At 46.1% G+C, this 13,666-nt stretch overlaps 1 protein-coding gene across 4 annotated transcripts in view; it reads right to left on the bottom strand.

The window, feature by feature from the left end:
- Eva1c (eva-1 homolog C) overlaps positions 1–11,854 on the bottom strand; it is a 78,506-nt gene extending 66,652 nt beyond the window's left edge. Inside the window, exon 1 of one of the 4 annotated variants that reach the window (XM_048803570.1) lies at positions 11,280–11,854. In XM_048803570.1, the coding sequence (XP_048659527.1) occupies positions 11,280–11,439 (160 nt within the window). In that variant the 5' untranslated portion in view covers positions 11,440–11,854. The remainder of the gene's footprint in view (positions 1–11,279) is intronic. The other 3 variants (XM_048803572.1, XM_015478694.2, XM_048803571.1) reach the window with 3 other exon arrangements.
- Between the last annotated feature and the right edge of the window lie 1,812 nt (positions 11,855–13,666).

Genomic DNA, 13,666 nt, shown 5'->3' with positions numbered 1-13,666 from the left:
AATGAGCAAAGCCCTCCTGTTGGACAGCATTCTCATATCACCCACTTGAAAATTAAATCTGAAACAGAGTTCTGACAGGCCTGCTCTTTTCTTCAGTGCCAAGAGTCATACAATAGACCTTTTTTTTTTTTTTTTTTTTTTTTTTCTGACAAAGCTCTTAAAATGCTTGGAAATTCAGATAGCCTGACTCACGAAGCTGTACAAATACTGCCCACCAGTTCCTGCTGGTGCCCTTGGAAACAATACTAGATTTTCTCTGTGTTTGGCAGAAGGAAAGAAATATTTTAAGTAGAGTTACAACTTGTCTGGGGGAGGGGGGGTGCGTTGTTCTGAAAGGAGGAGCTGTCCCGGGTCCCATGGCCCCCAGGGTTGGAGTGGTAATTCCCTTTTCAGAGAATTCAGGATCCCCCTTCTACTCCAGGTGGACCCTACATTAGTGCTCAGCCCCATGTCTACCCAAGCTCCAAATATGTCCTAAAAAATGTACAATATGCAGCACCGAGAGAACACAATGTTGCACAGAATTAACCCACACATGTGAGTGTGCCAGGGGCGGTCTGTCCAGGGGTGGGTGTGCAGAGGCAGGGTGGTGATACACAGAGGGGCAGGAGGAGTGAGTGCAAGGGAAGCGGGAGGGAAGACTGTAGGGAGATCCAGGGGAGAGCGGATCTTTGCACAGTCTCCATGACTTTGGGTCTCTTTGGAATTCCAATCAAATGGCACCCCCACACGCATGTGATTGTTTCTCTGCGATTTCGGAATAATGGAAATGCTGGCTCACTTCAAGCCTGAACACCTCTCCAGAGCGGTATTTTAGTTTGACATTCATGAGGGCAAACGGTCTAGCCTGAGATGAGGAGAGCCAAGTGTGGGAAGCGGGAAGCGCAACAGCAGCTGAGTTTTTCTTTCCTGACTGAAGGTTGGTTCCCTTGGGCTGCAGAAGGCAAGCTGGGCATGAGGTTGGCAGCGATGGAGCCATGTCTTAGGACTCAGGCTCAACTCTGCCTTCCCCGCATCTCCCAGTCTTGCCACCCAGCTTCCCCCATACTGGGGATTGAACCCAAGGGTGCCTGATCAAAAAATCCTCAGCCTGTTTTTAATTTTTTTTTTTTTTGAGACAGGGTCTTGCTAAGCTGGTAACTGGTCTTTAAGAAAAAGTTTCACTTGCTTCATGTTCCAAAAGTATAGAAAACAAAACAAGGACAAGTCTCTGCCATCTAGCCCCTGTGTTCCTCAGCCTTGAGCCAGTGACCAGACACTTCTTTGTGATAGGAACTGCCCCGTGCTTTATAAGATGTTCAACAGCATTGCTGGGTGTCACCCACTAGATTCCAATAGCACCCCCACTCCCCAAAGTTATGACAGAAGAAGTTGTCTCCAAATATTGCCAAATATCCCAGAAGGACAAATTCGTCCTGGGTTGAGAATCATTGGTTTTGACAAAACATTCAGAAAAGCTAAATTTTCGTTGGGTAAAATTTCATTCAGGTGGTTGTTGACTCTATGACAATGTGGCATTTGAGTGAAGGTTAACAGACCAAATGATCTGTCTTGAGCAGCCAGAAAGAAGCCCAAGGTTCATGGCTTCCAAGAGGCATAAGGCTACTTTAAAATAATCCTGGGGCCTCCGATTTCAAAGGAAAAAGAGGGAAATCAGAAGAGAGTATAATATGTCAAAATACACTCTACTATTATGTATATCTATAAAGAACAAATAAAAAATTTAACTTAAAAAAAAAGAAGAAGAGAGAGACCTTTGAACTTGGGCTTTAGGGTTAGATAAGGCAGAAAATGCAAAACCATAAGATCTGTAATTCTGCACAGCAGGACCTGCAGCAGTAGGGTCTTGGAGATCCCTTCTCATTCCAAGGCTGTGGATGGGACTGAGTCTTTGCATCCATCTAACCACCCACAAAGCATCTCTCATTGTTCATTTTGGAAGCAGCATTTAGTTATTCAAGTCTCAAAAAAACTGAAAAAGGCATTTAAAAATGATTGTCCCTTAATTTCACACCAAATAGACAAGAAAGAGACACATAAGCCTGAACTTGGGTTTGGGGGACATTCTTTTCATGGAAACAGACTGTAAACTTGTACACATTCCTTGAAGCAAATCCCTCAAAAGCGGTACAAATTGGTTTTCCAGATAAGATCACCCACTCTCATTTCCACCTGTCTCCCGTGCAAGTACAACAGACAGAGGGAAAAGGGTTCGGCGGCCTGAGTCTCTTCCATTCCTCAAGACAGTACAATGATTTATGATTTCCAAGTCTGAGAATTTCGGAAGCCACCAAACATGAAAAGAGTGAAAATTCTTCTAAGTCAAGAGAAAGAAAAGAGCTGACTTGGTAGCATAGTGTGCGCTTCTCAGACTCTGAAACACTACTCTGAAAGCTGTCACAAGTAAGCATTGCATGGTCCCATGCAGACAAAAAGGGTTATTTTATCCAGATTATTCCCCCACATTGCCAGGGAAAAGGGACTCATTTGTAATCATCAAAGGAATGCTGACAGACTTGAAATGGGATTACACTCTATTATACTCATCCGAATTAAAGATTTGTTTTGGAGATCATTCTTAGATTTCTTCCTTTCTGCTCCTCAACTCCAAATGAGGCCATTTGTATTCACAGGACATAGAAGGCAGACATGAAATCAGACTGTTCGCAAACATATGTTTCAGACTCAATGGACTGAGTTTTGAATTTTAATGTTGCCTGATTTCTGTATGTGGAAAACCTGGCTCTCAGGGTTGAAACTAGTCCTAGCATTATTTCAACCTCTTATTTGTTAGGGCAAGGGAAATTCTACTTCAGGGGCTTCAATGAGCTGGGGGTGCAGGTTGGACGGAATGTAAGTCAGAAATGACCACATGGAAAGGTAAATCTATGCATAGACAGAGTTGTCTGGCAGGTGTGTGGACACACTAAGAAACCCACGGTTTCAAACTCAGCATTTGATTACTATTTTTATCAGAGAATGTGACCTGCCAAATCTATTGTTGTACTTCAGACTTCTTTGAGATTATTTGTGTGTCCATGAACCCATTTAAAAGCAGGCTCCCTCAGGACGGGAATGACTCTTTGGGGTAGCCCTGTATCATACATAGCACAGCATCTGGTACCTGAGACACTTTCATGTTTCCTATTCTTTCCTATGGAACTACCATTGGGTAGTCATCCTGGAACTAAGACCCCCACTGGAAGGGAGGCTTGGGTACCCCCAGTGGGTCAAGAAAGTGTCTTGTGATTTTAACTGGGGCAGAGAACAAAATATTTGAGAGACCATCTCTCTCTCAAGGTAGAGATATTACTCTTTTAAGTAGGAAGACAAAGCAAAGCATGAGGCCAAGTGTATTAGAAGTTGTACCACTTCTTTGCTCACAATTTCTTTTCTATCTCATACATTCCTTCTAGACTTAGTGTCTTTCTTCATGAAGTATATCCTTTAGTAGTTCTTTCAGTAAAGATTTATTAGTGATAAATTTGTTTTTATTATTTCACATGCACTCTTGGAAATTAGTTTAGCTGCATATGTAATCCTGAGCTGACAGCAGAGGGATTTTTTCTTAAAACCTAGAAAATACTATTTCAGTTCTCGGTGTTGTTGGAGACACTTTACAGATAACATTTTTTTTTCCTCTGGTTGTTTTTAAAATGGTCACTTTGTTTTTAGTATTTTAGTTTTGATATGATACATTTATAAATAATTCATTTTATTTGTTTTGCTTGGAATACTCAAATTTGAATCTTTCTTGAAAACCTATGTTAGGATACTATAGCCTTGAGTGTTACTTGTCCCCAGTTTTCTTTGAGACATTTATCAATGTATATTGAACTTTCATTCTGTCCTCCACATCTTATAAATTTTCTTTCATATTTTCCATGTCTTTATCTCTTTTGTTTTACCCCAAATAATTTCTCTAGCTTTATTTTCCAGCTCATTGTTTCTCTCTTCAGCCATGTCTAATCTGCTCTTTAACTTATCTATCAAGCTTTTAATTTTGATCAATATATTTTTTCATGTTAGTAGATATATTTGTTTTTTTTTTTATTTAAATATGCTTGTCCCTTCTTGATAGTCTTTTGTTTCTTTTTCATTTGAGGAATTTTCTTTCTTTTTTCTCAAGGACTCTGTTGCTGCTGATGATGAATATTGCTTATGTAATGTAATGTTGAGTTGTGTGTTCATAATCAGCAGGATTATATCTACAGGCATCTTGAGGAGCCTGTGTTGATGTTTCCATGCAGGGTATAGCTGTGTGTTCATTTTTGCCAAGTACCAGGGATATCTTTTATCAGTTTCAGCTTGTGTTTCCCAGTAAAGGTAATGAATTCAAAACCCAGAGTCTCAAAAAAGCAGGTCTCTGGTTACACATTCTCAAAGGAGATTATCTTCTTTCACCATTCCTGAGCCCAAACCGAGACCGGGTTCCTTGTTGTCACTTTGTCACTTTCCTTCACAAGGACTAATTTGCTTCTCATCCACCTTTTAAGGAAGGTTTAGTCCTACAAGGTCACAACTTTCTAAAGAGATCTCTTCTCCAATTCCTCCTGTTACACTAGTCTAATGCCTGTCTCCTGCCCTTGTGCACCTGTTGAATCCTGGTTGTCAAAACCATCAAACAACCCCAGTGCACCCCTAGAGTCAGCTCTCTCTGGCCTTCCTGCCCTTCCTTCATTTTTGTTCCCTGAGCACTTCTTCTACTTAATCATTCACTTATGCATTTAAAAGATATTTGTTATATCTTATTTAGCAGTTCCAGGTATCTTCTTAGAAAAATAATCTCAGAATAAATGCAGCCCTTACTCTACTTAGGTCTTTGGGGCTAGATGGTGTTTCCTTCGACAGGCCGTGGAATAAGAGCTGGCTCTGGTTGTTTAAGTGATGAACATTACGGAAGTGGCATTGCTTTGAACTACTTGTAATATGTCTATTTTATTTTCTTCCCTTGCTATTAGAAAAACTCCCTAAAAGTCACTTAACTTCACTTCGCCTTGTCACTGCGATTTTCTGTGACAGTTGTGAGGATTTAAGTAGTTAATGAATGTGAAGTTTCTAGAACAGTGTTTGGTATGTGGTGATGTATGTGCCAGATAAACCAAGCTATTGTTAACTCACCAGTGTCTCCCACTGTGCTGGGACAGTTCTAACTGGAGATGGTATTCATATAGGGGCCAGGGAAGGGGTGGTAGAACATGGTTCCTGCCTTCCAGAAGGGTGGGAAGCTCAGATTAGTCACTTGTTCAGACACCCTTCCAACCTGAGATTCTCCTTCTAGTACTGAAATTTTGGTGATTTGGGGGTTTCTCTTCTTAAGAGAAGGTATTTTCGCACAGAAAGACACGGACACATTGGCTCATTAAAGGAGTGGCAGAGAACTATGAAATTTCAGTGTGCCCTTGCCCTACCTTCCTGATCCTTTCCTCAGCTCGGATGGTGAGTACATGTACCTTCGAAACTGGATCAGTACTGGGTTCAAATACTGCCTCAAACTTTGACTGGCAGCCATGGAGCTTGGGAAAGGAGGCCGGTGGTATTTGGGGTTGAGACAGAGACAGTTGTTCTCTCAATTTATCTCTTTTGTTTTATCCCAAACTAGCGCCTTTTCAAGACTGCCTAAGGCACTAAGCTGACAGGAGAAGACAAGTGACCTCCACATTTTCATAGTCCTGAACCCCATCAGAAAAACTGTTTGAGAATACAGCTCTGAGATCAACGTGTATGTGCGTGTGCGTGTGTGTGTGTGTGTGTGTGTGTACACATACTATTCAACTGTCAATTTACATGTCAATAAGCAAAACTTCCCCCCCCCAAGATAGAACAACAAATACAGTTGGCCTTCTGTACCCACAAGTTCTATCTCCATGGATGTAAGCATGTGCAGATTTAAAAAAAAAAAATTAATTGGGTCTGTTGTGAACATGTGCAGACATTTTTTTACCCTTATCCCCTAAACAATGATTTACATAGCATTTATGTTGCATTGGGTATTATAAGCAATTGGGAGATGATTTAAAGTAGACAGTAAGATATATGTAAGTCATATGCAGATCATATGCCATTTTACATATGGCACTTAGGCATCCAAGGGCTTTCATATCTATGGGGGTCCTGTAACTCTCCCCGGCAGATACTAAGGGACAACTACAGACAAGTTCAGAAATTCTAACACTTTTCTCCTACATTCTAGTGTATATATAGCCTGCAACTACACCCACTTTGGAATGACAATGGGAAGATGCTAAAGAAAGGGTAGGAAAAGGTTAGTCTCCTCAGAAGGCACCTGAAATGGCAGAGTCCACTCCATGAACTACCTAGAAAGATTAGGCAAATCGTGGTCACTTTTTTTTTTCTTCCTGATCTTGCTGCCTTGACACTCTCAAGGACCAAGTCCCAGCTTGGCCTCGGTTTAGTGTTGGAGGCTGCCTCAGCCCTGCTTACTAGCCGGGTGGTCCCAGGCAACTTAATTACGGTCTCTGAGGCTACTTCTCATCTGTAAATGAGATTAATACATTTACTGGGGTTGCTCAGAGGATGAAATCAAATAACACTGAGCTCAATTAATTGTTACTCCTTCCCTTTCTGTTTCACCCCTGAAAGTGCTGCTGGGCTGTCCTATCAAATAAAGCACCTGGGCGACCAAAGCCATCAATTACAGGACCGCTCGCAAGCCGAGACACTTCCCTGCTGCAGAAAGAGCTGGCAGAACATTATTCACATATGGTGACTTTCCATGGAAACAGACAAGCAATTTCAGACACTTGCTCTTCATCTCTCTTCTTCTGTGACAGCTAGACACCTCCTTCGGACACTCAGTTTGTTTTACTTTGGTTACGAGTTGGCTTTTCATTGCATAAAATGTTTTAAATGAAGATAACTCCTGAAATACCGGATGATGTGACGGAGGCATAATAAAACGTGGAGGGGTGTGTGCACATGTGTGTGTGACCGTGGGAATGGAATGAGAGGTGTTGACTGGGAGGAGCTGGAAATGCACAGTCCTGGTCTCTCTGAGGGTGAGCCCTGGGCTGGAGTCTGAAGGGGACACCCGGCCAGCCACACCTATGTGCCCCTGGATGAACTGATGCATGAGCAGGAGGCAGCCCTCCTCTGTGACACCAGGGCAGTTGTTCCCAACTCTGCTTTAGAAAAGAGATAATACCTGGCTCTTCCTGGGTCAATGAAATCAGAAGTCCTGGGGTCCAGCTGAACAAATATTTTTTAGTCTCCTCAAGTCATTCTGCGTGCTTCCAAAGTGTATTCAATTGCCATATTTCAATATTATGAAATTCCTGGCCAATGAAATAAGGAGCTGCCAGTCAGGTTTATTTATTGGGCTGCCAATGAGCTATGTTATAGGCTGATTACATCCCACTAAAACTCACACCGTGAGGTCCAAACTTCCAGTACCTTAGAACGTGACTGTATTTGGAGCTATGGCCTTTAAATAGGTGGTTGAGTTAAAATGAGGTCATTAATGTGGGCTCTGATCCAATATGACTGTTGTCCTTGTAGGGGGGATTAGAAAATAGACACACAGAGAGGGAAGAGCCTGTGAGGTCACAGTGAGAAGACAGCCTTCTTCAAGTCAAGGAGAAAGGCCCCAGAAGGAACCAACCCTGCCAAGATCTTGATCTAGGACTTCTACTATCCAGAACCATGGAAAAATAAATCTCTGCGGTTTAAGCCACCCAGTCTGTGGCACTTTGTTACAGCAGCCCACGCAGACTGATATGACCTGGTATTAAGTGCCACTTATTGCTTACTTGGGTTACTGATGGCAGAGAGCAGAACAGTGGCCACGTGAACCACGTCCACTATACAATGACCTTTCTTTGAAGCCAAAGGACATTTGAGGACAAGGAAGACCTTGCAGACTGCCCCCACTATCTTTGTCTCTCATCCCCTCTCCCTCCTGCTTCTCACACTTTCCACTACATGCTAAAAGCAGGGCAAAACCAGGAAGAAAGGGAAGAAATGGGTGGAAAGAGAAGACTTAAGTGTGTCCTCATCAGAGAAACAACAGAATAAAACCAGTAACAACAAAAAGTCAACAAGTACTGAAGTGCCACTGCAAACCAAGTCCAAAAGATACATTGAAGCCCCACTCTTTAAGGCAAAGGTTTTCATTGATGGGGTCGCAAGGATACCCCACCCTCCTCTCAGCTCTCACCCCCACACTCCAGTTCCTGTCCTTGATCTCTTATACTTCCCTTTGCTTTCTTCAAAGCAACCCCTCAAAAATCAATGACCAATTTGGCTATCTCAGGCCAAATCCTCAATTTGAGAATGCAGTCAATAGAATGGAACCCCATCCCAAAGGGGAAAATGGATAGAAGCCAGGCACATTTGAAGATGGGCTTAAGGATCAGAGGCACTAATTTTGCATGCACCATGCTTGCCTTCTCTAGGACACATTTTTTAAGGCAGTGATGATAGTCTTCTAGTGGCCACTGGCAGCATCTCAAAATCCTCAGGGAAGAGAGGGAAGGGAATGCTTGGGAGCCTGTGTCCCAGCAGGCTTGGAGGTGATTAGCACAAGTCACGAGCATGGAGGGGGAGGAGGGGGCCAAGATGCAGCCTCTGTGTTATTAAGAGATTTGATGCTGGAATCCCCAGGGCAAAAAAATCAATGACCCAGGAAAATGACACCAGCTGACAGCCTCAGGCAAAGGCTCAAGGAAGAGTTGCAGAGAAGAGAAAGGCTTAAGTAACTTTCCCAAACTGCAAAGCAGACCTCCTGGGAGGCCCTATAGTGTACAGACTGTGGCTGGGACCCCTGACATTTTGGCACTTTCTTTCATATGTATAAACCACCCTCCTGCAAAGGAGTCTCCCTGCATCTTGCACCAGTTTTTGATGTTTCCCTTATTTAGAAAACAAGCCAGCATCTGTATAGTCAAACATGCTCTCCGGTCCTCTGCTATTGTTGTAAAGCTCTGCGGGGGAGGGTCCCCTGTCTCTGTGGAGCCTCTGTTTCACTTCTATATACTCCGCCAAGTTCATAAAAAGGGGAACAGGACTGTCTGTCCCCAGGAAAGCAGGCTTTGAGATCACGGGGAATCACATGATCAGGACCTACTGCTTCAACCAACACATTCAAGTGGACACGAAGACTCATTTTTGGAGCTCAGGAGTTTCCCTCCATGCCCTCTAACACATGGCTTGGGGTAGGGTTCCTAAAGTTTCAAGTAAAATCAGCTGACTTTGCAAAACTTCATCTTTCTTCCTGAAACTTTTCTAATGTTTTCTTGATCCCATACTGTATAGAATTGGGTTTTAAACTTGAATGTGTCTGTGGTTTCTTCTCTTCTTCTTCCTCTTCTTCCCCAAAGGCTGACTTACACTTTCTCCCTAGCCTTCAGGTCCCCAGGAAGTAACACTGAAATATGGGGCCAGGTTGTGGATGGACCTGGCAACACCACCACCTACTTCTGGTTGCAGGGAGTTTAAAGCTCTAGAATTTGGGTCCACATGGAGAACAGAAGGAAAAGGCTTTTGTTATTCTTATTACTTACAGGAATCTGCATCAGGGCATCCATTTCCCTCAGGATGTAGTCTCCCTGTTTGATATGTCAAATTCAAGTGTGTAATTATTGCTACACAGACAATTCTAAGCTGGGGGGGGGGTAGGGCGCAGTAACCTATAGACTGTAACAAGTATTGCAACTACTTCCCTAAAGAAACAAACTCTAAGTGTATATAATCTGTGAAAACAATCTAATGGTTACAGTACAATTTGCCTAAAGCAATATTTGTTCAGTTGCAATGATGTCACCAAAAAAAGGGCTTGTCAGCTTTTCATTCTTGTCTTACAATATTCAGAGCTAGATGTACTGAACTTAGAACTGCTAGGGAGTTCTATAGCTTAAATCAGCAAATGCAAAGCTTTTGTAGCAGCCAAGAAAGTTCTATTATAAAGAAAGAGGAAGAAGGAGGAGAAAGAAATAAAGAAAAAGTCGATAGCACTTGAAAAACCCGATGCATTTCCCCAGCACATTTACCACAGAGTTTTGATTCTCTGGGGCTTGATTTTAAGGGCCATAGTTTGCTTGCCAAATAGGCATATCTTGGCTTCCTTTGCCAGGCAGGAACACTGCCTTGATATTAAATATTCAAAGCAAAGAACCTCTGACCCAAGGGCTTTCAGCTAACAATGGCATTCTCTGTAAGTAAACCAGAAACCCAACTCAACTTTTGCTTTGCCAGTGTTCTTTGCCATGTACTAGTCTACTGCACAAACAGCACGGAGGAATGACTCCATTTACCATGGTTATATTGCAAAAGACCCTGCACCAGGGGGCCCCAGACAGTGTCTGTGCAAAGCCTGGACTTGGCAGAAGATCCCTGAGAAGGGGGAGTGTGGGGCTCGGAGCTGCTTCCCGGGATAGGTGGAGGGAGTGGGGGCTGTTTGCAGGCCTCCAGCCTTGCCAGTTGGAGACCCAGGGCCATAACTGCAACAAGGGCTCTTGTTATCTCAAACAAGTGCCGCGCTAATAGAAGCACATGTTTCTATAGCCATCACCAACCTCGAAACTTCACTGACTTTGCCGCCACACCTGCCACCTTGGAACTAACATCCTTTGCAGGAGGTTGGGTCGGAATTCCCAAAAAGAAAAGCCTTGTAGTTTACTAAGTAGGAGGAAGTTGGAACATTTGTATGTGTGTGAAGGAAACCAGGGAGACCGGGAACGTTGGGCACCTATTGGAAGTGAAATCATGCCCCCGAGTGTCCTCCCTGTTCTGTGAGCTTCTCCCCATCTCTCATGGAATCTCCACCAGACCTCTGTTGCCCGCAGGCTCGCTCGCTGCCTGCCGGCAAGGACTTCAGGTCTAGGGTCTCCTGCGCTAATCTCCTTACGTGGGCACCTGGGAGTCTGCTTGGGGAGCAACTTAACTATGTGGGTGGCAAAGAAAGTACAACTCCTTCCACCACAACACGTGTATCTTCTAGAGCTGGGCGCGGCACAGGGTTCAGCCTAGAGAGCCTCCAGTGAATGTGCGACTGTCAGGGCTGGGTCGCTGGTGTGGGACAATTGACGAAGTTGACGGGAGGGCAAGAAACTCCAAACACATTACACATCCTTCCTTGGAGTGGGGGGCTACCCTGCCGCCACTGCCACACGCAACCATCTATAAGCCTAGAAAACTGACTAAGAGCACTCCTCAACTTTAACCCAACCAGATCGTGGCCCCTCGGGCAGCTGCTCCCAGCGGAGGGCTCACCTGGGCGCAACCTGGCGCCCGGGACGCACGGCGAAGGAGGGCGCTCTTACCGGAGAAGTCTGTGAGTGCTGCGATCTCTTTGGAACAGACCAGGACCGTGCAGTAGAAGAGGCGCAGGAGCTGCCCGGGAGGCTCTACCTGCCTGCGGAGGGCGGGATGCTGCGCGGGCTGGGGCTCTGGCTGTGGGCGCGTGCGTCCTGGCAGGCGCATGGTGCGCTGCGCAGTGGGGCGCCCGCAGGGGCCCAGAGTGCCGCGGGGTTCGCAGAAAGGAGGGCGGCGTCACATGGCTGGGTGCTTCGGTGGCCTGTAGCTCGCTGCCCCCCGCCGCCTCCTGGCTGTCGGAGCCTTCTCCCAGAAGCAGCCCAGCCCGGGATCCCCAGCAAAGGGGAGGGGGCGGAGAACTGGGGCGGGGCGAGGAGCCCCGGGAAGGATCCGCGTAGTTTCCCCGGGAGGAAATCTCCGCTGCCGCCGCTGGTAAGGAAGCAGAGAGGGTGGGGGGCCTAGAGAAAGCGTAGCCTTCACCCGGCGGAGGCTGCGGAGGCCCGTGGCTGCTGCGTAGCAGGCAGGGGAGAGCGCCCCCAACAGCGCTCCCCAATCTGCGCCACTTGAGCGCCTTCCACGCTTGGGTCACAAACAGGGAGACGGCCCGGCACTCCTGGCCCAGCCCGCGCTGGCGGAGTGCCAGCTTCACCCTGGTCAGCCGAGCAGCGCGACCGGTGCCCGTGACGCACTTTAGAGGCATTTCGGTGTTTGCAGCCCGGGCGCTTCCCAGCCGAGGATCAAGGGAAGGTGGGGTCCTGGAGGCACAGGATAACAGCACTGCTATCCCAGCGACCCGCTGCGCTCCTTGTGTAGTCACCAAGCACTCATAATTCCCATTTCACATAATAGAAGACCGAGCCCCAGAATTTGCCTAAGGTCTGGCAGACAGGACAAGAACCAACTGGGAGGTCTCAAAAGAAGTCAAAGGGCCCCAGAACCGATTTCTTTTCCCTTCCACTATGTTTTCTTTTGCTTGCTGATTCTCAGCAGCAATTGGACATCTTACATTGGGCCGGAATAAAGAGCTGCTGAGCGCTAATAATTGGGCTTTGTTTTAAAATGGGCCACAGCATCTTTACGAACATCTTGATTACGTGCGTGTGCGGTGTGACTCTGGTTTGGAAGCCCAGCCCGGAGGCGAAGAGCTCGGAGGTACCCAGGACAAGTGCGTGGGAGTTCCGAAGCTGCGCTCACGGGCAGCTTCCGGGGTTGAGAGACCCCAGCCCTACGGTCCGCGCCAGCGATCCCCGCTCGGTGGCGCCGGTCAAAGGGAGAAAAGCCAGGCCGGCGAGCGCTAGGCACAAAATGTTCCTGATCACCGCCCGCAGGCCCTGCCAAGTTCCCGGCGCGCCTGACGCGGAAACGTAGATAATGAGGCCCAAAGGCGGGGCCAGGAGCACTGCCCCCGTGGGCTCCAGAGCCGCCAGTCCCTCAGAGCGCAGCAGGGAGGCACGAAAGAGAAAACTCTCGGTGGTGCCCCTTCTGAGGTGGGCCACAGAGATTGCAGAGGGGCAAATGACACTGAGTTTCACACAGTGCTCCCACAGGGGCTAAGCCAGCGGAATTGGGATTTCTCATTCCCTTTTTCCCTGATGGCAATGCTAAGCATCAGGATTTGTCGAGCCGGATCCAGTCTACTAGGCACAAAGATTTTTAAAATCTATATTAAAGTAAAAACTCAGCCTTCTCAATAATCCTGGGCCATAGGTATTAATGTGCACTTCTGAGTTGGAGTCGCTGGGCCTGGGAGTGTAGATAAGAATGCTCAAGACGCAGAAGTTGCTCAGTGAAGTTTGCCCAGGGCTCCGGTCCCTCTTGGATTTTCTAATCTATCCATGTATATGAATTGGGTACAGTGTGTGCCAGGTTCTATGCTAGGGACTGGACATACTGGCAGGGTGAGACAACCACATTCCCTGGGGGGCAGGGGCTGGCTGCACTGTTCTCTGGTTCTACAGTAGCTTCCAGATGCCAGGGTGGGCATTGTTACTGTGACTGCATACCAGGCGTCCTTATCTGTAAAGTCCTCAGGTTAGTTGTGAGGATTTAATAAGTGGACACAGGTGATGTGCATAAAACAGAGCCTGAAACAGTAAGTGTTCAGTCAATATTAGCTGTGTTACAACATGGAAGAAACACATTGAACAGTTACTGCCCAGCAAATGGAGATTGGTGAAAGACCAGGGACCACTGGAGTAAAAGAGAGAAACAAGGCATGCGTGCGGCCCGGGTTCGATCCTCAGCACCACATACAAACAAAGATGTTTGTCCGCCGAAAACTAAAACAATAAATATTTAAAAAAAAAAAAAGAAGAAGAAGAAGAAACGAGCAGAGAGGGGAGGGCAGATGCCAGGGGAAATTCCAAGGCAAGATGGATGAGAAAGACGGCAGGAG

Source organism: Marmota marmota, unplaced genomic scaffold (genome assembly GCF_001458135.2).
Source record: "Marmota marmota marmota unplaced genomic scaffold, marMar, whole genome shotgun sequence".
Taxonomy (NCBI): domain Eukaryota; kingdom Metazoa; phylum Chordata; class Mammalia; order Rodentia; family Sciuridae; genus Marmota; species Marmota marmota.
The sequence above is the reverse complement of the archived record's forward strand: the minus strand, read 5'-3'. Positions and strand labels throughout refer to the sequence as shown.